The sequence below is a fragment of the Macaca thibetana genome, chromosome 3 (genome assembly GCF_024542745.1).
Source record: "Macaca thibetana thibetana isolate TM-01 chromosome 3, ASM2454274v1, whole genome shotgun sequence".
Classification (NCBI taxonomy): Eukaryota; Metazoa; Chordata; class Mammalia; order Primates; family Cercopithecidae; genus Macaca; species Macaca thibetana.
The window spans coordinates 126,577,307-126,603,896 of NC_065580.1; the positions used below are offsets into that span (position 1 = coordinate 126,577,307).

At 43.7% G+C, this 26,590-nt stretch overlaps 2 protein-coding genes across 7 annotated transcripts in view; both read right to left on the reverse strand.

Moving 5' to 3' along the window:
• MRPS17 (mitochondrial ribosomal protein S17) overlaps positions 1–26,590 on the reverse strand; it is a 457,376-nt gene that overhangs the window by 7,145 nt on the left and 423,641 nt on the right. The gene's annotated exons all lie outside the window — the stretch shown is intronic.
• The window catches only part of ZNF713 (zinc finger protein 713), a 59,272-nt gene continuing 36,365 nt past the window's right edge, over positions 3,684–26,590 (reverse strand). For 2 of the 4 annotated variants that reach the window (XM_050783497.1, XM_050783498.1), the window contains exon 7: positions 3,684–10,862. In XM_050783497.1, coding sequence (XP_050639454.1) covers positions 9,838–10,862 — 1,025 coding nt within the window. In that variant the 3' untranslated portion in view covers positions 3,684–9,837. The remainder of the gene's footprint in view (positions 10,863–26,590) is intronic. The other 2 variants (XM_050783495.1, XM_050783496.1) reach the window with 1 other exon arrangement.

A 26,590-nucleotide genomic window follows, 5' to 3' on the forward strand; every position in this document is an offset into this window, starting at 1 on the left:
GAGACTTGTCTCAAAAAAAAAAAAAAAAAAAGTTTTGTTTTCACATTTCTCCCTAGCTGAAATGTTAGAATTATGTAATGTAGGTGTTCACCTAATTATCTGATCCTGAATATAAAAGTACCACACACGGACCTAAGAAATATCCATCTTTATTAGCATACTGGGAGGTTGAGATCTACCTAGAAACATTTTGGTACTCATTGGCAGATATTATTATTATTATTGTGTGTTTTGTTTTTTTGAGTCTCAGGCTGTCACCCAGGCTGGACTGCAGTGGTACGATCCCAGCTCACCTCAACCTCCACCTTACGGGTTCAAGCAATTGTCCTGTCTCAGCCTCCCGAGTGGCTGGAGTTACAGGTGCCTGCCACCACATCCAGCTGATTTTTGTATTTTTAGTAGAGATGGAGTTTTACCACGTTGACCAGGCTGATATCGAACTCCTGACCTCAGGTGATCTGCCTGCCTCGGCCTCCCAAAGTGTTGGGATTACAGGTGAGAGCCACCGTACCTGGCCTATTATTATTATTATTATTATTTGAGACGGAGTTTTGCTCTTGTTGCCCAGGCTGGAGTGCAATGGCGCGATCTTGGTTCACTGCAACCTCTGCCTCCCGGCAACCTCTGCCTCCCGGGTTTAAGGGATTCTCCTGCCTCAGCCTCCCGAGTGGCTGGGATTACAGGCATGGGCCACCTTGCCTGGCTAATTTCGTACTTTTAGTAGAGATGAGGTTTCTCCATGTTGGTCAGGCTGGTCTGGAACTCCTGACCTCAGGTGATCCGCCCGCCTCAGCCTCCCAAAGTGTTGGGATTACAGGCGTAAGCCACTGCACCTGGCCTATTATTAAGATGGAGTTTTTGCTCTGTTGCCCAGGCTGGAGTGCAATGGTACACTCTCAGCTCACTGCAACCTCTGCCTCCTGGGTTCAAGCCATTCTCCTGCCTCAGCCTCCTGAGTAGCTGGGATTACAGGCGTGTGCTCCCATACCCGGCTAATTTTTGTATTTTTAGTAGAGACGGGGTTTCAACTTGTTGGCCAGGCTGGTCTTGAACTCCTGGCCTCAGGTGATTGCCCTGAGTGCTGGGATTACAGGTGTGAGCCACCGCACCCAGCCTCATTCATTATTGGCCTAAAAAATAAAAATAACTATTTTTTCTTACTAGGTACGAGCATATGTACACACACACATATATGTATGTGTATATAGATTTGTTCCTGTTTAACTGTTTAATCAGGAAATAATAAACACAGGGGTGCTAGGCAAGTCCAGTAATCTTGGAAAAAGTTACTTCAACAAAGTAGAAAGATGTTCTAACGGTTAAAATAGTTACTTCAATAAAGTAGAAAGATGATCTAACAGTTAATCAGCTCTAATGATTACATACAGTAATAACCAAGGAGAAGCAGGATTCAACAGTGTTTCAAAATGATTAAGCAGCCAAATGTTTTACAATGAAAAGCTGACTACAAAAACTGCATTCTTCACGAAGAAGGAGTTGGATGGCCTTTTAATTATACAAATAAGGAATATAAAGGCTTTGGAATAATGCTAGCTAAAAAGATCATTATGTCCTGTTATAAAAATGACTGGACAATGGCTAGATGCTTTTGGGAAAGTTCAAGTCTCAAAAATTTAAAGTTTATACAAAAGGTCTTAAAATGTCTCACACATTACAAGTGACATTTTGTTACAAAAGGAGACCAAAGAAGAGTTATTTCATCCATGCAAGGTCTTACGATGACGTGACCAAGGATGAAGCATTGCTAATGCATATGCTACAATTTAGTTTGAGAGAGTATAATTATTTTGGGTCTGGTAAGATTGGCAGGCGGATCACAAGGTCGGGAGTTGGAGACCAGCCTGGCCAATATGGTGAAACTCCATCTCTACTAAAAAAAAAAAAAAAAAATTAGCCGGGCTTGGTGATGCATGCCTGTAATCCCAGCTACTAGGGAGGCTGAGGCAGGAGAATTGCTTGAACCTAGGAGGCAGAGGTTGCAGTGAGTCGAGATCATGCCACTGCACTCCAGCCTGGGCAACAGAGCAAGACTCTGTCTCAAAAACAAACAAACAAACAAAAAGGTCGGATGCAGTGGCTCATGCCTATAATCCCAGCACTTTGGGAGGCCGAGGCAGGTGGATCACCTGAGGTCAGGAGTTCGAGACCAGCCTGGCCAACATGGTGAGATCCCATCTCTACTAAAAATACACAAAATTAGCTGGGCGTGGTGGTGGGCACCTGTAATCCCAGCTCCTTGGGAGGCTGAGGCAGGAGAATTGCTTGAACCCAGGAGGTGGAGATTGCAGTGAGCCGAGATCACACCATTGCACTCCAGCTTGGGCGACAGAGCAAGACTCTGTAAAAAAAAAAAAAAAAAAAAAAAAGAATAACATAAACCTAGAAATATGTGGAAAATTGGAACCCTCGTAAAGTGTTCAAATAAAGATAAGAAAAAAAATGAAATCTACACAGTTAACATTTTTATAACTGGTTTTGGTATAATGATTGTGACATTCTGGTTATATCTTTTCTGTTTCTTAAAGTGTTTAAAGCATTTAATAGAATCTGACAGTTTAGGTTTGGATATAATGAAACATTAAGATCTGTTTAAATCTGAAGTTAATGTTTAAAAGAGTGGGCATATCTAATTTTATAAATTCTTAATTTTTTATTTATTAGTTGCAAATGTCCAAATAAGTAGAGGAATGCTGACTGTTTAAAGAATGTCAATTGGTTTCTTAAATACACGGGGTTAGGTGTCATACCTCATGCGTGTAATCCCAGCACTTTGGGAGGCTGAGGCAGGAGGATCACTTGAGCCTAGGAGTTCAAGACCAGCCTGGGCATGAGACTCTGTCTCTAAAAAAAAAAAAAGAACAAAAAAGGCCAGGTGCGGTGGCTCATGCCTGTAATCCCAGCACTTTGGGACGCTAAGACAGGTGGATCACGAGGTCAGGAGATCGAGACCATCCTGGCTAACATCCCCGTCTCTACTAAAAATACAAAAAATTAGGCGGACGTGGTGGTGGGCGCCTGTAGTAACAGCTACTTGGGAGGCTGAGACACAAGAATACCGTGAACCTGGGAGGGCAGGTAGAGCCTGCAGTGAGCTGAGATTGCGCCACTGCATTCCAGCCTGGGCGACAGAGTGAGACTCTTGTCTAAAAAAAAATACATCAAACATTAATCAAAATACAAATTCTAATGAGTATTTGTATTAGTCTGTTTTCACACTGCTATAAAGAAATACCCAAGATTGGGTAATTTATAAAGGAAAGAGGTTTAATTGACTCACAGTTACACATGGCTGGGGAGGCCTCGGGAAACTTACAATCATGGCAAAAGGGGAAGCAGGCATGTCTCACATGTCAGCAGGCAAGACAGAGTGTGAGTGAGCGAAGCGGGAAGAGTCCCTTATAAAACCATCAGATCTCATGAGAACTCACTCACTATCACAAGAACAGCATGGGGGAAAATGCCCCCATGATTCAATCACCTCCCATTAGGTTTCTCCCTTGACACATGGGGATTACAATTTGAGATGAGATTTGGGTGGGGACACAAAGCCAAATCATATCAGTATTTTTCTCCATGCTAACAAGCTCTTTGGACATAAAAGAACCAATCAACAGGACAATTCTTTACTAATACTCTGAGGTTATGAGAAATAGTCACACAGATTTTGGTGTTGAGCAGCAATCTTTCCTTTTATTAAAGTTCATATATTTACCAAATGTTTTCAGAGTGTTATAAAAGACTGTTCCAGGCACTGTTTGTATCTACTGGATTAGGAGTAAAATGACTGATGTTATAGTGACATTTCAGTCAGAGAAACCCTGAATAATAAATCATCTACTACTATGTGTAGCTTAAGTATTTCTTCTCATAGAAAAAGGACAACAACACTTGGTTGGATGGACCAAAGAAACTAATACATGTGAAATGGTAATATATTACTCTCCTAGATAGAAACAAGTCATAACAAACAAGTACTGGAATGTGTACACCTCTGGTTCCCGTATACTGGGAGTACCAGTATTCATATTTAGGTTTCACTCCTTAACTTGGAACATTTTGAAGAGAATAAAGGACAATATGAGAATGAATCCGCACCAAGTTTACTGTATAATTAACATAAACAGAATCATTTATGACCCTAAGGAATATATAATAGGATTCTAATGAACAATTCCTATGTATGAAGAATTGGTGAAAGTCCTTGGCCAACTGTGGTCGGGTTCAGTCCAGACACCTTTTTTTCTGGGATGTCCAAGTTCTGCTTATCCTCTTCTGAGAATTCCATCTTGTTCTTGTTTTTCACCTGTGCTGTGATACAGATACACTGCCTTGTACTGGAGCCTTTAGAACTCTTTGCAAATTTTTTTTCTTTTTTTTCCTGGTTGCAAAAGTAAGCCTTTTTTTTTTTTGAGACGGAGTCTCACTCTGTCACCCAAGCTGTAGTGCAGTGGCATGATCTTGGCTCACTGCAACCTCCGCCTCCCGGGTTCAAGTGATTCTTCTGCCTCAGCCTCACCAATAGCTGGGACTACAGGTGCGTGCCACCACGTCTGGCTAATTTTTGTATTTTTAGTAGAGACAGTTTCACCATACTGGCAAGGCTGGTCTCGAACTCCTCACCTCATGATCTGCCCACCTCGGCCTCCCAAAGTGCTGGGATTACAGGCATGAGTCACTGCGCCCAGCCACAAAATTAAGCTTTGATCAAAGATTTTACCAAGAGTAATTAACCTTTTTTTTTTTTTTTTGACACTCACTCTGTTGCCCAGGCTGGAGTGCAGTGGGGTAATCTCGGTTCACTACAAGCTCCGCCTCCCAGGTTCAGGCCATTCTCCTGCCTCAGCCTCCCAAGTAGCTGGGACTACAGGTGCCCACCACTACGCCTGGCTAATTTTTTGTGTTTTTAGTAGAAAGGGGGTTTCACCATGTTAGTCAGGATGGTCTCCGTCTCCTGACCTCGTGATCCGCCCGCCTCGGCCTTCCGAAGTGCTGGGATTACAGGCATGAGCCACCACACCCGGCCTTAACCATTACTTTATTTTTTATTTTTTATTTTTATTTTTGAGACGGAGTCTTGCTCTGTCGCCCAGGCTGGAGTGCAGTGGCGCGATTTCGGCTCACTGCAAGCTCTGCCTCTCAGGTTCACGCCATTCTCCTGCCTCAGCCTCCCGAGTAGCTGGGACTACAGGCGCCCGCCACCACGCCCGGCTAATTTTTTGTATTTTTTTTTTTTTGAGACGGAGTCTTGCTCTGTCGCCCGGGCTGGAGTGCAGTGGCCGGATCTCAGCTCACTGCAAGCTCCACCTCCCGGGTTCACGCCATTCTCCTGCCTCAGCCTCCCGTGTAGCTGGGACTACAGGCGCCCGCCACCTTGCCCAGCTAGTTTTTTGTATTTTTTAGTAGAGACGGGGTTTCACCGTGTTAGCCAGGATGGTCTCGATCTCCTGACCTTGTGATCCGCCCGTCTCGGCCTCCCAAAGTCCTGGGATTACAGGCTTGAGCCACCCTGCCCGGCCAATTTTTTCTATTTTTAGTAGAGACAGGGTTTCACCGAATTAGCCAGGATGGTCTCGATCTCCTGGCCTCGTGATCTGCCCGCCTCAGCCTCCCAAAGTGCTGGGATGACACGCATGATTACTTTTAAAAAGAACATACACGGCTGGGCACGGTGGCTCACGCTTGTAATCCCAGCACTTTGGGAGGCCGAGGGCAGGCAGATCATGAGGTCAGGAGTTTGAGACCAGCCTGGCCAACATAGTGAAACCCCGTCATTACTAAAAACACAAAAAATTAGCCGGGTGGAGTGGCAGGCGCCTGTAATCCCAGCTACTCAGGAGGTTGAGGCAGGGGAATGGCTTGAACCCAGGAGGCGGAGATTGCAGCGAACCAAGATAGTGCCATTGCATTCCAGCTCAGGCGACAGTGCGAGACTCAGTCTCAAAAAAAAAAAAAAAAAAAAAAAGTACATACCTCTGCTGAGACTTCACCTTTGCTCACTCTCTCCCTTCCTGAAATCTGAGTGCCTTATATCCTGCCTCATAATGGCAAATGAATGTTAAATGTGGCTTTTTTGGGGCGAGGATGCTTCCAGAATTGAGTTGCCCTGAAAATGCATTGCCACTGCACAGATGTTTGGACAAAATACTATTAGAAAGCCTCCCTGACTACAACAACTCAAGGTTTCATTAACTATTTCATACCTACTGTTGCATGGGACAAAAATGCTTTTGAAAAGTTTAATTTCTACAATGAAATGAGGTTTTTTGGGGGTTTTAGTGTTTTCGTTTTTTAAAGTCTTTAAATCATTTCAGCTTTGATTCAGGGCCTATAAAATCTAGTCCTTTCTTGGGGAGAAGAAATCAGGGAAGTCTTGAGCCAGGCTCAAGTTAGAAGAAAGGTGAGAAAGCAAGCAGATTGCACTCCTGCCTTAACCTTACGGTTTTTTCAACCATGCCTGAGAAGACAGAGGAAACCTGAAAACCAAGAAACTAAAGTGTCCCTATACTTGCAGTCATTCATGGTTTATGACCGTTTACATTTTGAATGCTTTAAAACATCAAATGTGGGGCTGGGCTCAGTGGCTCACGCCTGTAATCTCAACTCTTTGGGAGGCTGAGGCGGATGGATCACCTGAGATTAAATGTTCGAGACCAGCCTGACCAATACAATACAGTGAAACCCTGTCTCTACTATAAATACAAAAATTAGCCGGACGTGGTGATGCGCACCTGTAATCCCAGATACTTGGGAGACTGAACAAAATCACCTTAAATTCTGATATATTATACTTTGGATATTTGTCCCTTCCAATCTCAGGTTGAAATGTGATCCCTAATGTTGGAGGTGGGGCCTGGTGGGAGGTATTTGGGCCATGGGGGTGGATCCCCCATGAATGGCTTGGTGTCCTCCCTGTGTTATTGAATGAGTTCTCACTCTGGTAGTTCATGTGAGAGCTGAGTGTTTAAGAGCTTGCAACCTCCCCCATCTCTCTTGACCCCTCTCTTGTCTTGTAATATGCTGGCTCCCACTGACCTTCCGCCATAATTGGAAGCGTTCTGAGGCCGTCAACAGAAGCAGACACCAGGACCATACTTCCTGGACAGCCTGCAGAACTATAAGCCAAATAAAGCTTCTTTTCTTTATAAACTACCCAGTTTCAGGTATTCCTTTATAGCAATGCAAACAAACTAATAGGAATTATTTTTGGAAAAAAGTGTTCAGATACGTATTTCTTTTTTTACTTTTTCTTTCTTTTTTTTTTTTTGAGATGGAGTCTCGCTCTATTGCCCAGGCTGGAATGCAGTGGCACGACCTCGGCTCACTGCAACCTCCGCCTCCCAGGTTCAAGCAATTCTCCTGCCTCAGCCTCCCAAGTAGCTGGGGGTACAGGTGCACACCATCACGCCCAGCTAATTTTTGAATTGTTAGTAGAGACTCGGTTTTACCATGTTGGCCAGGCTGGTCTTGAACACCTAACCTCAAGTGATCTACCTGCCTTGGCCTCCCAAAGTGCTGGGATTACATACGTGAGCCACTGCGCCTGGCCCAGATATATATTTCAATAAATAAAATAAATGATTAAGCCAATTAGACTACTTCTTTAGGTGTTTATATAAGCCACTGCAGCTCTCCCCTGATTCCCACCCTCAACATGGCACCAGGGCTCACCCACAGATACAGTTCCTCACTTCTGCATCTTCCACAGTGATACAGGGTGGCGTGGGATTCTTAGCCTCTGGTCATTATTTTACAAAAACCCAAAACTTTTATCCTACAAATACAGCAGAAATAATTTTAACTGAAAAAATCTAGACTTGCCACAGAGAAATTTAAAGCTAAAACAAAATAGAAAAGCAGACTTCTCTGAATCAGTATTTCAAAGTTCATCAATAGCACCCTCAAGTCTCCCTCAAGGCTCTTCTCAAAGTGTTCCTAGGATTCATTTGATGAAAATAATGTCAAGATTGCAAAAAGAATCATCACAGGATATTGCCACAAACTATCACACTGTTTCTCAAACAATGGCACACAAGATTTTGGGTGGTACATCAATGAATAATTTTAATTTCAAGGTTATGTATCTATTTTGATGAAGAGTAGAATAAATTTAATTAGCATATAAAACTAGCATATAACTTATTAGTTTTATATGCTAAATAGTATTTCCTAAGAGAAGGCGAAAAATTTTGCATCCCTTTATAAAGAATATTAGGTAAACAGTAGATATGGTAAAAACTGTAAAGAGAGCATACAAATAACTGATGTTTGTGAAATACCACTCTTTTATGTTTATTTCAAGTTAATGTGACTGGTTGCACTACAGCATTGCCTTTATTTTTAAATTTTACTTTTTTTTTTTTTTTTGAGACAGAGTCTCACTCTGTCGCCCAGGCTGGAGTACATTGGCACGATCTTGGCTCACTGCAACCTCCGCCTACCAGGTTCAAGCAATTCTCCTGCCAGCCTCCCAAGCTGCTGGGAGGTGGTCCAAGTGTGCACCACCACACCCAGCTAATTTTTGTATTTTTAGTAGAGATGGGGTTTTTACCATGTTGGCCAGGCTGGTCTCAAACTCCTGACCTTAGGTGATCGCCCCACCTCGACCTCCCAAAGTGCTGGGATTATAGGCATGAACCACTGCCCCCAGCCAGCACTGTCTTTAATTAATCAAAATTTCAGATTTAAAAGTTTTATACCATAAACTGCCAGGTGCGGTGGCTCACGCCTGTAATCCCAGCACTTTGGGAGGCTGAGGCAGGTGGATCACAAGGTCAGGAGTTTGAGACCAGCCTAGTCAATATGATGAAACCCTGTCTCTACTAAAAATTAGAAAAAAAATGTCAGCCGGGCATGGTGGCACGCATCTGTAAGGCTGAAGAAGGAGAATCGCTGGAAGCCAGGAGGCGGAGGTTGCAGGGAGCCAAGATTGGGCCATTGCACTCCAGCCTGGGTGACAGAGCAAGATTCCGTCTCAAAAAAAAAAAAAAAAATTTATACCATAAAACTTACAGGTGAGTAATTACAAGTTGTTGCCTATAGGATTTTTTTTTTTTTTTTTTTTTTTTGAGACAGAGTCTTGCTCTGTTGCCCAGGCTGGAGTGCAGTGGCATGATCTCAGCTCACTGCAACCTTCACCTCCCATGTTCAAGTCATTCTCATGCCTCAGTCTCCAGAGTAGCTGGGATTGCAGTTGTGCACCACCATGCCTGGATAAGGAATTCTGATTTTTAAAAAAGTTTTATATCAGATTTGGAACATGACTCCAAATATAATCTCATTTGTAAAATAAATTGTTTTTCCTTTTTATAACCCCTCCTGGGAATGTAATATGCTGCTAGTTTAAGGTTTAAATTAATTTGGTTTCTATGCATTGAAAGTTTATGACCGGGTGCAGTGGCTCACGCCTGTAATTCCAGCACTTTGGGAGGCTGAGGTGGGTAGATCACCTGAGGTTAGGAGTTCGAGACCAGCCTGGCCAACACAGCGAAACCCCGTCTCCACTAAAAATACAAAAAATTAGCTAGGTGTGGTGGTGCGTACCTGTAGTACCAGCTACTCGGGAGGCTGAGGCAAGAGAATTGCTTGAACCCAGGAGGTGGAGGCTGCAGTGAGCCGAGATCGCACCACTGCACTTCAGCCTGGGTGACAGAGTGAGACTCTGCCCCCCCCCAAAAAAAAAAAAAGAAAGAAAGAAAGAAAGAAAGTTTATGTATAAGCTTTCTCTCCACTATGAATAATTTGATATTGAATGGGATAAAAAGGTCTGACCAAAAAATCTCCTACATTTATATATTTATCTATTTCCCCCACCACAAGTTATGTGCTGCTAAGTGAAGGACTGTGGCAAACTGTTTGCTCACATTTATATTCACATAATTTCTCCCTAGTATGGATTTTCCTGTGTTGATTAAGGTGCGCGCTCTGGCTAAAGGCTTTCCCGCATTCATTACATTTATAGGGTTTCTCTCCTGTATGAGTTCTTTCATGTTGATTCAGATGTGTCCTCTGACTGAAGGCTTTGCCACAGAAACCACATTCGTAAGGTTTCTCTCCAGTATGAAGTCTATGATGTTCAGTAAGGGATGTGATGCGGCTAAAAGCTTTACCACATTGATTACATTTATAGGGCTTTTCTCCAGTATGAATCCTCAGATGCTGAGTAAAGGATGAATGCTGACGGAAGGCTTTCCCACATCCATTGCATATAAAAGGCTTTTCTCCTGTGTGAATTCTCTGATGTTGAATGAGATGTATCCTCTGGCTGAATCTTTTTCCACATTCATCACACTTATAGGGTTTCTCTCCTGTAAGCACCATCTGAGGCTGGGTAAAAGATGAGTTGTGGCTGAAGGCCTTCCCACACTCACTGGGTTTCTCTGCGGTATGAATATGATCAGTAAGAAGAATATGTTGATTGAAGATTTTTCCACACTCACTGTATTCATAGGGAGTCTCTCTTACATAATTTCCCTGATAGTAAACCAAGTCTGAATTATGTTTGATGCTGTTTCCCTGTGTGTCAGAATTCAGGGGTATTTTAATAGAAGGAATTCTCTGATGCATAAGGTTTGAGTTCAGATTACAGTTTTCTGCAAATTTATTACACTCAAGGCTTCTCTCCTGTGTGATCTTTCTGTGGGTCAAAGTTACTTGTCCTAAATATCTCTTGTGGTTTTCTTGGTTAAACTCTGGATGGTAATCAAAATCCCAGAGTCCTCCTAGGATGGAGTACCAGAAGCAGTCTCCAGAGAGTCTCTTCATTATCATCTCATGGGTTTGATTTTCATCAGAAATATTCTGGCTTGTGGTTGACTTTTTGATTTCGGGTCTGTTTTCTCCATCTAAAAGAAATTCAGAATATACAAATACTTTCCGATATTCTCATGTTATCTATGATTGGAAGAAGAAATTATTGCACAGCAAATTACCAAATAAAACTGACAGTAATGTGTACAAGGCATACATGGCATTGAAAGTTTTCCAATGTGGCCACGTCACAAAGGGAAAGACTATGAGAAGTCACAAGAAGCAAGGAGCAGAGGGAATTTTTAAACATGTGCAGTAATCATAGAAGGGATCACCCAGGAGTATCCGCGCTTGAAAGCAGATGGACACAAGAATAAGGTGTATCAGGGAGAAGTCTCTGATCAGTGGTGGGAGACAGAGGAATGATTAATTACAGAAGGCTGATCTGAGGCCAGGCCTTTATAAATCTCATATGCAGATGACTTGATTGTAATGCCAGCTACTTGTTCATTTAAACAGTATTTCTTCCTATTTTTATCTTTTGTTTAAAATGATAAAACTAATACTTGCTGATAGACACATATTCAAATAATGTGAGAATGTGTAAAGTGTAAAGAAAGAATCCCATCCATTAAAAGAAATCCTTGTTAATAGTTCGAAGCCTGTCTTGTCAGATTTTCCCTATGTTCACACAGGTATATATGAAAACCATATTTTGGACAAGCATGACCTATGGATTATGATTTTTAAATTTCATTTTAGTCTCCCACAACTTCTTTAAACTTTACTTAGTGGAGGTATTCTTCTTCTGCTTCTAGATGAAGACTTGAACAGGTCCCATGGCTTTCCCCTCCTTTTTTTCTTTTTTTTTTGAGATGGAGTCTCACTCTATCACCCAGGCTGGAGTGCAGGGGCGAGATCTTGGATCACCACAACTTCCACCTCCCGGGTTCAAGCAATTCTCCTGCCTCAACCTCCGGAGGAGCTGGGATTACAGGCGTGCGCCACCACGCCCAGCTAATTTTTGTATTTTTAGTAGACACAGGGTTTCACCATGTTGGCCAGGCCGATATCGAACTCTTGACCTCAGGTGATCTGACTGCCTCAGCCTCCCAAAGTGCTGGGATTATAGGCATAAGCCACTGCACCCAGCCTTTTAATTCTTATTTTTTGAGAAAGTATCTCACTCTGTCACCTAGGCTGGAGTGTAGTGCATGATCATAGCTCCCTGCAGCCACGTCCTGGGCTCAAGCAATACTCCCACCTCAGCTTCCCAAGTAGCTAGGACTACAGGTGTGTGCCACCATGCCTGACTAATATTTTGATTTATTTATTTATTTTTTTTTAGAGACGGGGTCTCACTATGTTTCCCAGGCTGGTCTGGAACTCTAGGCCTTAAGCAGTCCTCCTGCCTGGGCTTCCCAAAGTGCTGAGATTACAGGTGTGAGCCACTGCTGCCAGCCTCCCCTTAATTCTTAGGTAACAGATGTTCCTACTGTTACATTGTCACAAACACAGTATCTACACAATAATTAAAATGATCAGTCCTGGGTAATAGTCAAAACCCCAAAAGTAATTCCTTTCCCTTCCCCTGGATGGGTTATAGAAAGGGTCATGTTCTATCTTTCTCCCTACTTGAGTTGCTCCCCCACTCTACCATCTCCCCATGAGTCTCTTTGCCTTTACTCTCTTGCTTCTTTCCCCACTTTACTACTTCCCTGCTCACCCCTGCCCTCACTCTCTCACTGTAGTTTTTTTAATTTTAATTTTAATTTTCTTTGGAGACAGTCTTGCTCTGTGGCCAGGCTGGAGTGCAGTGGTGTGCTCTAGGCTCCCTGCAACCTCTGCCTTCTGGGTTCAAACGATTCTCGTGCCTCAGCCTCCCAAGTAGCTGGGACCACAGGCATGCACCACCACACCTGGTTAATCTTTCGTATTTTTAGTAGAGACAGGGTTTTGCCATGTTGGTCAGGCTGGTCTCGAATTCCCAAGCTCAGATAATCTGCCCGCCTTGGCCTCCCCAAGTGCTGGCATTACAAGCATGAGCCACCGCACTCAGCCCACTCACTGTAGTTTAGTTTCTAACAAGAGTTAAGGATTAGGGACTGTGTGGAGGGAGAAGAGATGAAGAGAATGGCTTGTTTTTGTATGGCTGAGTGGCTTCACATTCTCAGCTTGCAGATGGTTAAAATGGCTTCATTTTGGAGAAGTTTTACCACTTTTGGGAGGCTCTTGCTAGACACCTTCCCTTCACCCCTTGTCATTTCCATAACCTAGATAGATAGATCTCTACTTTGGGCATGCACCCTACTTGACAAGATCCAAGACCACGCTGGCTGACCCACAGGAAACACTGATGATACCTTGCCCCAACAAAGCTGTGCAGTACAGACTCATCCCAATTCAGCAGCTTCTCCTGGCTAACCCACAAAGGCCATTTAAGTCATCTCTTCCTGGTCTTGGACTTTCTGAGAGGGTCAGCTTCAGCTTTCTTAGACATGAGGTCCACACCAGTCTTCACCTTCCAACCACAGAGAACAGACATTACAGCTGCCAGAGGGGTCCCCTTGAACCTGGGTAACCAGATAATTGTTGTCTTAATTGGGACACTTGATGGCAGTATCATCACTAATTCTGCAGGAACTGTCAAGGGAAACTGGGTGGGGAAACTTCTAACCATTCCATCTTGGCTCAACCCTTAATATGCATCCTTCTACCTCTTCCCTCAAAAGGGGGTTAGGAACTCACAACATGGTTTTCTGCTCTTTACCCAGTCTCCTCACAGAAGTCCCTCTCAGATCTCTCTCTCTCTTTTTTCTTTTTTAAGACAGAGCCTCACTCTGTTGCCCAGGCTGGAGTGCAGTGGTGTGATCTCAGCTCACTGCAACCTCTGCCTCCCGGGTTCAAGTGATTCTCCCACCTCAGCCTCCCGAGTAGCTGGGACTACAGGCGCACACCATCATGCCTGGCTAATTTTTAAATTTTTAGTAGAGACAGGGTTTCACCATGTTGGCCAAGCTGGTCTTGAACTCCTGACCTTAAATGATCTGCCTGCCTCGTCCTCCCAAAGTGCTGGGATTACAAGTGTGAGCGACCATGCCTGGCCTCTCTCAGATCTTTCTTATAGCCTTGCTCTGGCTGGCCGAGGGATGAGGTTCATGAGGTCATTTACTATGCTCATGGAGATGTGGGTGAGGGTTCCTACACCTACTTTGGTACGCAGGTATCTTCTGTCAACTCTCAGGAAGGAAGAGTCCCTTCTAATACACACATATATATGAGTAACTGTGTATGTATTTATACATACATAGTTTTATTTTTAAACCAAAACAGGATAATGTATGTATTGCCTATGTAACTTTGTTACTCAACAATATTCTTTCTAAATGAGTGTGTGTGTGTATGTGTGTGTGTATATATATATATATATATATATAGATCTACTTCATTCTTTTCAAAGGGCATATCCTACTTTTAAAAACTCTTTTCTCCTGCTGTTAAGTTTTAGGTTTCCAATTTTCTTTGCTATTTCATACAATAATGCAATGAACATCCTTACACAAACATCTTATGGACCTAAGTTAGTATTTCAATATGACAGACAATATGCAATGCCAGGCCAGGTGCAGTGGCTCATGCCTGTAATCCCAGCACTTTGGGAGGCTGAGGCAGGTGGATTGCGAGGTCAGGAGTTCAAGACCAGTCTTGCCAACATGGTGAAACCCCACCTCTACTAAAAAAATACAAAAATTAGGCTGGGCGTGGTGGCTCACGCCTGTAATCCCAGCACTTTGGGAGGCTGAGACGGGCGGATCATGAGGTCAGGAGATTGAGACCATCCTGGCTAACACGGTGAAACCCTATCTATACTAAAAATAAAAAAAAAAAAAAAAAAAAAAAAAAAATTAGCCGGGCATAGGGGCTGGCGTCTGTAGTCATAGCTACTCAGGAGGCTAAGGCAGGAGAATGGCATGAACCTGGGAGGCGGAGCTTGCAGTGAGCCGAGATCGCGCCACTGCACTCCAGCCTGGGCGACAAAGCGAGACTCCATCTCAAAAAACAAACAAACAAAAAATTAGCCAGGTGTGGTGGTGTATATCTGTAATCCCAGCTACTCGGGAGGCTGAGGCAGGAGAATCACTTGAACCTGGGAGGCAGAGGTTGCAGTGAGCCAAGATCGCGCCACTGCACTCCAGTCTGGGCAACAGAGCAAGACTCCATCTCAGAAAAAAAAAAAGCAATGCCAGATCATAGGGTTTGCACAGTATACATTTTGATAAATTCTGTCAAATTGTTCTCTTAAAAGGCTCTACCATGACTGGGCACAGTGGCTCACGCCTGTAATCCTAGCATTTTGGAAGGCCAAAGCAGGCAGATTGCTTGAGGCCAGGAGTTCGAGACCAACTTGGACAACACAGCGAAATCGTGTCTACAAAAAATACAAAAAACATAGCCAGGTGTGGTGGCATGCGCTTGCCATCCTAGCTACTAGGGAGGCTGAGGTGAGAGGACCACCTGAGCCCAGGGAGGCTGGAGCTGCAGCGAGTCATGATTGTGCCACTGCACCTAAGCCTGGGTGACCAAACACACATAAGGCTCTACCAAATGCACCTAACAGTGTGAAATGTAACTCATTTCACCCACACCATTCCCAACATAGGATGTGATAACATTTTGATTTTGCCAATTTGATGGGTGAAAAATGGTACCTCATCCATGCTTTAATTTTTATTTATTTCATTATGTTAGCTTGAACATTTCCCCATATATTTATGGGCTGGTTTATTTCTTTTGTGAATGTTTTGGTGGTACTGGGGATCTGTAGACCTGCTAAAATTGAACACAAAGTTTTGTGGGCAAGTACCTACATACATTTTTCTAGAGCGAGAACCACAACTTTCATTAGATTTTCAAAGGGGTTCAAGATTCAAAAAAAGTTTAAGAGCCTCTGTTTTAAGGATATCCTAGTCTCTTTGCCAACAGTCTTTCCTCCTATTTCATTATTCAGCATAATAAAACTAAATTATTCTTCCTAAGTCATTGATTTCATCATGTTCACCCACACAAAATCTGGTAGCCCCAACCCTTTTAAATTATCCTTAACAAAAAATTAGGCTCAGTACAGTGGCTCTTTCCTGTAAACCCAGCACTCTGGGAGGCCAAGGTGGGCAAATGCTTGAGCCCAAGAGCTCAAGACCAGCCTGGGCAACATGGCAAAACCCTGTTTCTACAAAAAGATGCAAAAATTATCCGGGTGTGGTGGTGCGCACCTATAGCCCCAGCTACTGGGGAGGCTGAAGTGGGAGAATTGCTTGGGCCTGGGAGGCAGAAGTTGCCGTGAGCTGAGATTGTGCCACTGCACTTCAGCCTGGGCGACAAAGTGAGACCCTGTCTCACAAACAACAATGACAAAAACAAAACAAAACAAAAATTAGATTATGCATGGCCAACAAACTATTCCCACTCATTTAATAAAGTCAAATAAGTAAATTCAAGCATAAAATTATAGTAAGAGGCTGGGCGCAGCGGCTCATGCCTATAATCCAAGCACTTTGGGGGGCTGAGGCGGGCGGATCACCTGAGGTCAGGAGTTCGAGACCAGCCTGGCCAACATGGTGAAACCCTGTCTCTACTAAAAATACAAAAAATTAGCCAAGAATCCCAGCTACTCAGGAGGCTGAGGCAGGAGAATCACTTGCACTCAGGAGGCGGAGGCTGCAGTGAGCCAAGATCATGCCATTGCACTCCAGCCTGGGCAAAAAGAGTGAAACTCCGTCACAAACAAACAAACAAAAATTATAGGAGTAAAAGTAGAACTTAAGATCTTATGTGTGAAATGTTTTTTTTTTTTTTTTTTTGAGACAGGGTCTTACTCTTTCACCCAGGCTGGAGTGCAGTGGTGCAATCTCAGCTCATTGTGACCTCTGTCTCCCGAGTAGCTGGTATTACAGGCGCTTGCCACCACACCCAGCTAATTTTTTGTATTTTTAGTAGGGATGGGGTTTCACCATGTTAATCAGGCTGGTCTTGAACTCCTGACCTTGTGATTCGCCTGCCTCGACCTCCCAAAGTGCTGGGATTATAGGCGTGAGCCACCGCGCCCCGTCAGTACCGAAGTATTTTTAACCGATTCACATTTAGGTTGTAGTTTCTTGTTATTACAAATAGCACAACAAGAGTAGTTAGTTGGCCAAACATATATTAGATTTGTGTTTTTTTTTTTTTTTGAGACAGGGTCTTGCTTTGTCACCCAGGCTGGAGTGCAGTGGTGTGATCATAGCTCACATCAGCTTTGACTTCCTGGGCTCAAGTAATCCTTTTGCCTCAGCCTCCAGAGTAGGTGGGACCACAGGCACGTGCCATAATACCCAGCCTTTTTTTTTTTTTTTTTTTTTTGGTAGAGACGAAGTCTCCCTATGTTGCCCAGGCTGGTCTCAAACTCCTGAGCTCAAGTGATCCTTCTGCCTTGGCCTCCCAAAGTGCTGGGATTACAGGTGTGAGCCACTGTGCCTGGCCACAAATTTTTAAAAGAAAAAAAAAAAGTCCAAGTCAAAAAGTTATGGAAAACAGATTAATAGATGTACAAAATATATACAAATGACTATGGTCTAAGATTAAATTACATGTGGAAAAATTAAAAGTACATGTGATTACAGTTATACCTGATTGAGAAGATTAATTTTAAACCAATGTATTATTTCAACCAAACTATCAACTGGAACACTTTCTTTTCAGCCAAAAGGCTTGTTTGCACATGGGCTTTGACTCCCGAGTGTTTGAAATGATGGCTGGAGCTCTACAGACTGCCTCTCATGGTCTCTTAGCACTGAATCTGTAGCCTGTGGACCTGGCTCCTGAACTCACAGGGAGGTATGGTCCTCTAGGCTCCTACTGCCCAGCAGCCTGGAGTTCAAGGCATTCATTGCCTAAGCTCTAGCTTCCAGAACTTTAGTTTATCCCTGGAAACATGGCAGCTGTATCACGATGATCATGGCCACTTTTGCTGATTTCCTTCCTTCCACATCTTGCCTCCGTGAGGGAAATGGAAAAACTCCTGCAGCTGCCTGACACACTTGCTATCTACTGATACCAGGAGAGCCTGTGCATGCACTGTAGAGATGCTGATCACTCACTGAGGACGGTCCCAAGGCATACTCACATCTTCAATCAAAGGGTGGCCCATCTACATCCCAGCACCAAATTGCAGATTGAGGCAAAGACTGCCTTGGGCTTTTAGGCAGCTTTGAGGAACAAACTATTCTATTTGCCCCAGTTCCTCAGCTAATCTAGGTCCTCTGTGTTAGCAGATATGATTATAACTGCTTTCAAAAGGAAGGTGGGCATTGAGGAGGATAAAGCCCCCACCAAGCCATGCATAACGGAGCATGCAGAAATACTGGTCACTCATTATCCACTGTCTACTTCCTTCCTGGTTTGGCCTCACCTGGCTAGAGGCCCAATCATTCACTGAAACCTCCAAGCCCTTCTTTGTACTTTCACCTAAGTCTGCTATCAGATCTCATGCTACCTACCTGCCTGTTGTCTAAGATTATAGACAAAGTGCTCTTTGGGAAGAAACTGTTTTCAGACGTGGAAGCAGAGGAGCTTCCCTTGCCCACAGTGAGAATGACATGAAATCTAACTTGTGTCCAAATCCCAAGTTAAGTGATTGTAAGACCTCGGGCATAGCTACAGACTAAGGCCCTCTGGCTTATGGCAGGTGTTCATCGGGCTTCCATTAATCTTGCCTGAGGGCTCTTTATAAAAAAATAACAAAAAACTGGGGATTGGCACAGATTACTGTAGTCTCAATGTCTCTACTATTTTTGCCCATTATCTGTCCCCACTGACTCTATATTCCCTGGATCCACTTTAGGGGTATGAGTCTTTAGTAAAATCAGATGTCTGGGGCACCTATGACCTCCTTTGTATCTAAGAATGGATACCTTCTAGACAGGCCTGTGGTCAGTATGAGCATGCTGTGATGCCACTGGGCAACCTGAAGAACATCTTGCAGGGCCTCTGCACCAGGGCATGCCTTGCTGAGCAGATGTTTTCCCTGCTCAGGCCCATCCATGCCTTTTGAACTAAATTGTTTAGGAAACAGGAAGGAAGGAAACAAGGAAGTAAGAAGGGAAAGAAGGAGAGAGGGAAAGGAAGGAGAGAATTAGGGAGAAAGGGAAGGGGGAAAACAATTTTTTTGAAAAAATATTAATCCTTTTTACATGTAAAGCATCATCATATTTTTGGTTCTCTTTTATTAATTTAAAAATGTGTCACAATTTATAGTGGGCTATGACTTCAGTAAATTCAAATTAGAAACAAAAAGAATATGCTGAAAAAGGACAGAAAATGTTAGCGTTCATCAGACACAGTGATAAGGATAAATATTGTTGGGTAACACTTCTGTTTCAATTTTTTTTTTTTTTTTTTTTGAGACAGAGTTTTGTTCTTGTTGCCCAGGCTGGAGTGCAATGGCGCCATCTTGGCTCACTGCAACCTCAGCCTCTCAGGTTCAAGCGATTCCCTGCCTTAGCCTTCCAAGTAGCTGGGATTACAGGTGCCCGCCACCACGCCCAGCTAATTTTTGTATTTTTAGTAGAGACAGGGTTTCATCATGTTGGTCAGGCTAGCTTCAAACTCCTGACCACAGGTGATCCACCTGCCTCATCTCCTAAAGTGCTAGGATTACAAGCATGCATCACTGCACCAGGCCTCGATTTCATAGATTATATAGATCTTATGGATGGCAAGAAAAAAATTTTTTTTTTTTTTTTGAGAGGGAGTCTCGCTCTGTCGCCCAGGCTGGAGTGCAGTGGCCAGATCTCAGCTCACTGCAAGCTCCACCTCCCGGGTTTACGCCCTTCTCCTGCCTCAGCCTCCCTAGTAGCTGGGACTACAGGCGCCCGCCACCTCGCCCGGCTAGTTTTTTGTATTTTTTAGTAGAGACGGGGTTTCACCGTGTTAGCCAGGATGGTCTCGATCTCCTGACCTTGTGATCCGCCCGTCTCGGCCTCCCAAAGTGCTGGGATTACAGGCTTGAGCCACTGTGCCCGGCCGAAAAATGCATTTTTTAATGAGTGGTGGTCAACAATAATTTACAACTATTGCTTTGGCAAGGTTGACAAGTTTTTTTCTGTAAAGGGTCAGATAGTAAATATTTTAAGTTTTTTGAGCCAGATGGTCTCTGTTGTACTCAGTTCTGCTGTTGCAGGGTGAAAGCATCCATAGACAAAGTTTTTTTGGTTGTTTTGTTTTTGAGGCAGTCTCTCTCTGTCACCTAGGCTGGAGTGCAGTGGTGCAATCTCGGCTTACTGCAACCTCCGCCTCCCAGGCTCAAGTGATCCTCTTGGCTCAACACTCAGCCTCCTGGGTAGCTGGGAGTACAGGTGTGCACCACCATGCTCAGCTAATTTTTGTACTTTTTGTGGCTATGGGTTTTATCATGTTGCCCAAGATGGTCCTGAACTCCTGAGCTCAAGCAATCCTCCCGCCTCTTATGTAAAAGAATGAGTGTGGCTGTGTTCCCATAAAACTTTATTTACAAAAACATGTTACTCTAGACTACATTATTTTTCATCCAAAGAGCCTACAAAGCCAAACAAGGTATGTGGAAAGGAAGTCCCATGACTGGTCTAGGACATCTTTATGCTGACTTCCAGGTCATCTGATCCCAGCAATGTACGAGAGTGCTTTCCTCCTCATGGACCCAGCGGTGTATATTGCCAAACTTTTTGACTCTTGCTAATCTGGTAGACAAGATAATTTGTGTAGCTTTAATTTGCATTTCTCTTATTATGACTGAGACTGAACATTTTTTCATATGTTAAATGTATTTGGATTCCTTTAAGAACTGTTCATAACCCAGGAGGCAGAGGTTGCAGTGAGAGGAGATCGTGTCACTGCACTCCAGCTTGGGCAACAAAGTGAGACTCCGTCTCAAAAAAAGAAAAATAACTGTTCATATTATTTTTATTGGGCTGTTGGCCTCTTATTAATTTAGAGGAGCATTTTATAACATTAATGGATGATGAGCTCTTCTGACATAAGTTGAAAATATTTTCCTCCATTGTTATCTTTTTACTTAGTTTATTGTTTTACCTCATGCAGAATTATTATTTTATACCATGCAGAATTTTTGGATTTGTGTGTATTGAATCCATATGAATCTCCTCTTTAATGGCTTCTGGATTTTAAATCATAGTCAGAAAAAACTCCCCCATTTCAAGGTTATAAAAGATTTCTCCCATGTTTTCTTCCAGGTCTCTCTCTCTCTCTCTTTTTTTTTTTTGAGAGAGGGTCTTGCTCTCTCACTCGGGTTGGAGTGCAGTGGCGCAGTCTCAGTTCACTGCGACCTCCATCTTCCAGGCTAAAGCGGTTCTCATGCCTTAGCCTCCTGAATAGCTGGGACTACAGGTGTGCGCCACTGCACCCAGCCTCTAACAGATCTCTTATAGTTTCATGTTTTATGTGTAAAATCTGTTTCCTTTGGAGCTTATCTTGGCTCAAGGGGTAAGCTATAGATCCAATTTTGTCTCTCTCTAGATGGCTACCTACCATATATGAAGAGGTGCACATTTCAAAAGCACCAGTTGTCTCAACACTTTACTATAAAGCCCACTTTTCACCTCCTAATTTGAAATGATGCCATTATTTAAAATAATGTCTTTTTATTAAATGCCCACAAGTATTTGGGTTTACTTCTGACTTGTCTATTCTGTTCAGTTGGTCTGACTTCATTAATGAAATTTTACCGTATATTTTAAATATCTAATAGGAATAATCTCCCTTATTGATTTTCCTTTTCAGAATTTTCTTGATAATTTTTGTGCTTTGGATTTTCCACATGAACTTTAGATAAGCTTACCTAGCTTTCCTCTCAAACTCTTGTAGGCACATTTTTTATTTTTGAGACAGACTCACACTGTTGCCCAGGCTGGAGTGCAGTGGTGCAATCATAGCTCACTGCAGCCTTGACCTCCAGGGCTCAGTTGATCCTCCTGCCTCAGCCTTTTGAGTAGCTGGGACTACCAGCGTGCGTTACCACACTTGGCTTTTTTTTTTTTTGGTAGAAATGGGCTCTCAACCTGTTGCCCAGGCTGGTCTCAAACTCTTGGACTCAAGCAATCCACCTGCCTCAGTCTCCCAAAGTGCTGGGATTACAGGTGTGAATCCTAGCACCCAGCCTGCGGGCACTTTTTATGGAATTGTATTACATGTACAGTAGGGACATTGCCATCTTGGCATGCCTATTTATTCAAGTTTATTTTTGTGTCTGTCAGAAGTATTTAAGTTTCTTCTATGAAGGTACTGCCTATCTCGTGTTGAAGTTTATTCCTAGGTGTTTTTTCAGTTGCTGTTACATGGGTGCTTCTCTTCCATCTTGTAATCTAACTGGTAGTTGTTTGGGCCTTCACCTTTGTTCCACCTTCAACAGTCTACTTATATGGTAATACATTCATGTTGTGGACCTTGCCTGCTCCATGTAAGAAATCTCCAACTCATTGTAACACTCTTCTGCCTTACTCACATTCTGCCTCTTTCTGACCTCTTCTACATCTCCATTTCTTTGACTCTCTTGGTCTTCTAGTTTTAAGTCTTCTTCAGGCCTCATTCTACTTCCTGTCACTTCTTAGACTTGTCAAATCACTTGAATTAACTCTCATACAGTTTCACACAGTTTTCCTCCAATAGTCCCCAAAATCTAACACCCTCAGCCCCTGTCCTATAAACCCTTTCAAGTGCTAAATAAAACAGGAGAAAGAGCATACTCATGCAAATTAGAAACCACAGCTGTATGGGGCAGAGTCTCACTGGGGCCTTCATCGCTGCTCAGTGCTGCCTCTGCTTGTCTTTGGTCAGCTTCCATTGACCCTTGTAAGCTTCAGCAAATGCACCATGAGTCCTCTACCTGCCTTCCCAATTCCCCTACACTCAACAAAGGACACTGCTTCCTAATTTGCCAAGAAAACAGAAGTCATCATGTATGAACTCCCCCAAATCTTCCATCGACAAATTTACTGATATATATAGTCACCCTAATGTCCTTCCCTCTAATCCCACTCCCATCTCTTCTAGAACCTTGCTCCATCTCTTGTAGCTTTTTTTTTTTTTTTTTTTTTTTTTGAGACAGAGTCTTGCTCTGTCACCCAGGCTGGAGTACAGTGGTGCAATCTTGGGTCACTGCAACATCTGTCTCCCAGGTTCAAGTGATTCGAGTGCCTCAGCTTCCCAAGTAGCTGGGATTACAGGTGCACGCCACCACATGCAGCTAATTTTTGTACCTCTAGTAGAGACGGGGTTTCACTATGTTGGCCAGGCTGGTCTTGAACTCCTGACCTCAAGTGATCTGTCCATCTTGGCCTCCCAAAGTGCTGGGATTACAGGCGTGAGCCATCGCACCCAGCTGTATCTATTTTTAACTTGTCCTCTCTACTGGTTCCTTCCCGTCAGCATTATAAACAAGTAAAATTGTTCCTGCTTAGAACAATTCTTTTGTTTTTTCTAGACAAAGTCTCGCTCTATTGCCCAGGCTAGAGTGCAGTGGTGCCATCATAACTTACTGCAGCCTCGACTTCCTAGGCTCATGATCCTCCCACCTCAGCCTCCCAAGTAGTGGAGACTACAGGCTCATACCTCCACATCCCGCTAACTTTAAAATTTTTTGTAGAGACAGGGGTCTCATTATGTTGTCCAGCCTGGTCTTGAACTCCTGGGCTCAAGGGATCCTTCCACAGTCTCCCAAAGTGCTAGGCATGAGCCACTGAGCCTGGCCTAGAACAATCCTGTTTTGACACTACCTTTTATTCTGGCTGCTAATATCCTCTTTATTATTTCCTCTTCCCACTCCTCACTCTAGCTAGCTGCTGCTTCTTTTTTGTTTGTTTGTTTGAGACAGAGTCTAACTCTGTCACCCAGGCTGGAGTGCAGTAGTGCAATCTCGGCTCACTGCAACCTCTGCCTCCCAGGTTCAAGAGATTCTCCAGCCTCCGCCTCCCAAGTAGCTGTGATTACAGGCACCTACCACCACGCCTGGCTAAGTTTTATATTTTTAGTAGAGATGGGGTTTCACCATGTTGGTGAACCTCAGGCTGGTCTCAAACTCCTGACCTTGTGATCCATGTGCTTTGGCTTCCCAAAGTGCTGGGATTATAGGTGTGAGCCATGAGCCACTGTGCCCAGCTCTCACTCTAGCTGCTTATAAGAATATTACACACTTGCTAGCTCTAATTTTTTCTTTTTAAACCTCCCCCTGTTGTTCATGCAACAATGTACAAACTGACTGTTCTTCTAATCATCCCCCATCACTTCTCTCAATAATATAATTCCCAATCTTCTTGCTGCTAAATCTACTGGGTATTTTCCAGGTCTCAGCTTAAGAAAAGATTTTAGATAAATAAGGACCAGCAAATGTCAGTAACATTGAGGCATGCAGTACCCTAGTGGGCGTGCAGAATTAGGCTGCATAAACTCTGTCATTCTCTTAGCCCCCTGACAAACAAATGTTTTACTACATCCTCTCAGGGGAATCACTGACTTTGTTTCACAGGATACTGAAGAAATGCAAGCAGTCTCTTTAGAGAAGAGGTTAGGCTGCCTGTCCCTGATAAGAGATGTGAAAAAAAAAAAAAAAAAACACTTGCTCAAGCTTATCTGTGAACCAAGAGCCTTGGGCATCCACATATAGGTGCACAATGAAATTTGGAAATTTTCTGCTTATTTGTTTGGAGACGGAGTCTCACTCTGTTGTCCAAACAGGAGTGCAGTGGCGCAATCTTGGCTCACTGCAACCTCTGCCTCCCAGATTCAAACGATTTTCCTACCTCCACCTCCTGAGTAGCTGGGATTCCAGGCACATGCCACCACATGTGCCTAATTTTTGTATTTTTAGTAGAGATGGGGTTTCACCATATTGGCCAGGCTTGTCTTGAACTCCTGATCTCAAGTGATGGTCCTTCTCAGCCTCCCAAAGTGCTGGGATTATAGCCATGAGCCACTGCGCCTGGCCAAAATCTGGAAGTTTTCCTAAGTTAGCAATTATTTTTTCGAGTTGGGGGTCTGTGGAGAGGGACACAATAGGAGATAGCGTGGGTCCTACCGATGACAGCATATGTGCCTGGGGGAAGGAATAGCCCCGCCCTGGAAATTTACCTGAAAAGGGAGTTCTCTAATTTGTTCCCTTAGTTTCCTACTCCGCAGGTTTGGGGATGTGGAAGGCTGTAGAAATATGTCCCAGCATTGTCAGGGAAGGTGCCCGGGCTTCTTGACAAAATGTCTTAATTACCAGTTCTATTCATGGAATGTGAGCACTGGTTAGGTGAAAATTCTGGTTCAGTGGGGCTGAGAGATCTCAGGGAGGCTGAAACAGGAACAAGGTTTTCTTTTCTTTTTCTTTTCTTTTTTTTTTTTGTGAGATAGAGTCTCACTCTGTTGCCAGGCTGGAGGGCAGTGGTGCGATCTCGGCTCACTGCAACCTCTGCCTCCTGGGTTTAAGCGATTATCTTGCCTTGGCCTCCTAAGTAGCTGGGACTACCGGCACATGACACCACGCCCAGCTAATTTTTGTATTTTTAGTAGAGACAAGGTTTCACCATGTTGGCCAGGATGGTCTCAATCTCTTGACCTCGTGATCTGCCCGCCTCGGCCTCCCAAAGTGTTGGGATTACAGGCGTGAGCCACTGTGCCCAGCCAGGAACAAGGTTTTCTACCTAAGATCACTTAGAGCATTAAAAGCAAGAAGGACAGCCAAGTCAAAGTCAACTTGAAAAAGCCAAAGAGTTTGAATGACAGAAAACCAAGTCCAAATGATGAAGCCAGATACCAGAGCAAAGAGCCAGAGTGGGAACTCACAGAGATGGGGTAGGTTCACCTGGTGTCATGGACCAGAGTAGAAACTACCTAACTCAGCATCTGGTGTACAGTCAGCAGTCCACTCCTTGTTAAAACAGTCAAGCAGAACATTGTAGGTGGTATGCCAGCAATAAGAAACTAAGGTGGTTGGGATTTTTTTTTTTTTTTTTTGGGTCAAGAAATTCCGTATTTAAGGGAATGATTTAAAGAAGACATTATAAAGCCAACAGATCCAGGTTTTGAAATATTTAAGTAGGCTGGGCACGGTGGCTCACGCCTGTAATCCCAGCACTTTGGGAGGCCGAGGCGGGCGGATCACGAGGTCAGGAGATCGAGATCATCCTGGCTAACATGGTGAAACCCCGTCTCTACTAAAAATACAAAAAATTAGCTGGGTGTGGTGGCCGGCGCCTGTAGTCCCAGCTACTCAGGAGGCTGAGGCAGGAGAATGGCGTGAACCCAGAAAGTGGAGCTTGCAATGAGCCAATATCGCGCCACTGCACTCCACCCCGGGCGACAGAGCGAGACTCCATCTCAGGAAAAAAAAAACAAAAAAAGAAATATTTAAGTAAAATGACAGCATGACACTAATAAACAAAAATATAATCTAAATTGTTTTTTATTTTTGAGATAGAGACCTGCTCTGCTACCCAGGCTGGAGTGCAGTGGCATGATCTTGGCTCACTGCAACCTCTGCTTCCAGGTTTAAGCAATTCTCTTGCCTCAGTCTCCTGAGTAGCTGGGCCTACAGGCGAGGCCACCACGCCCGGCTAATTTTTTGTATTTTTAGTAGAGAGTGGGTTTCACCATGTTGGCCAGGCTGGTCTCGTACTCCTGACCTCAGGTGATCCATCTGCCTAGGCCTCCCAAAGTGCTAGGATTACAGGCATGAGCCACCGCGCCCAGCCATAATCTCAATTCTGACAGGAGAATGTGGACAAAATACTGGGACTAGAAATGGAGAAATGGAAAA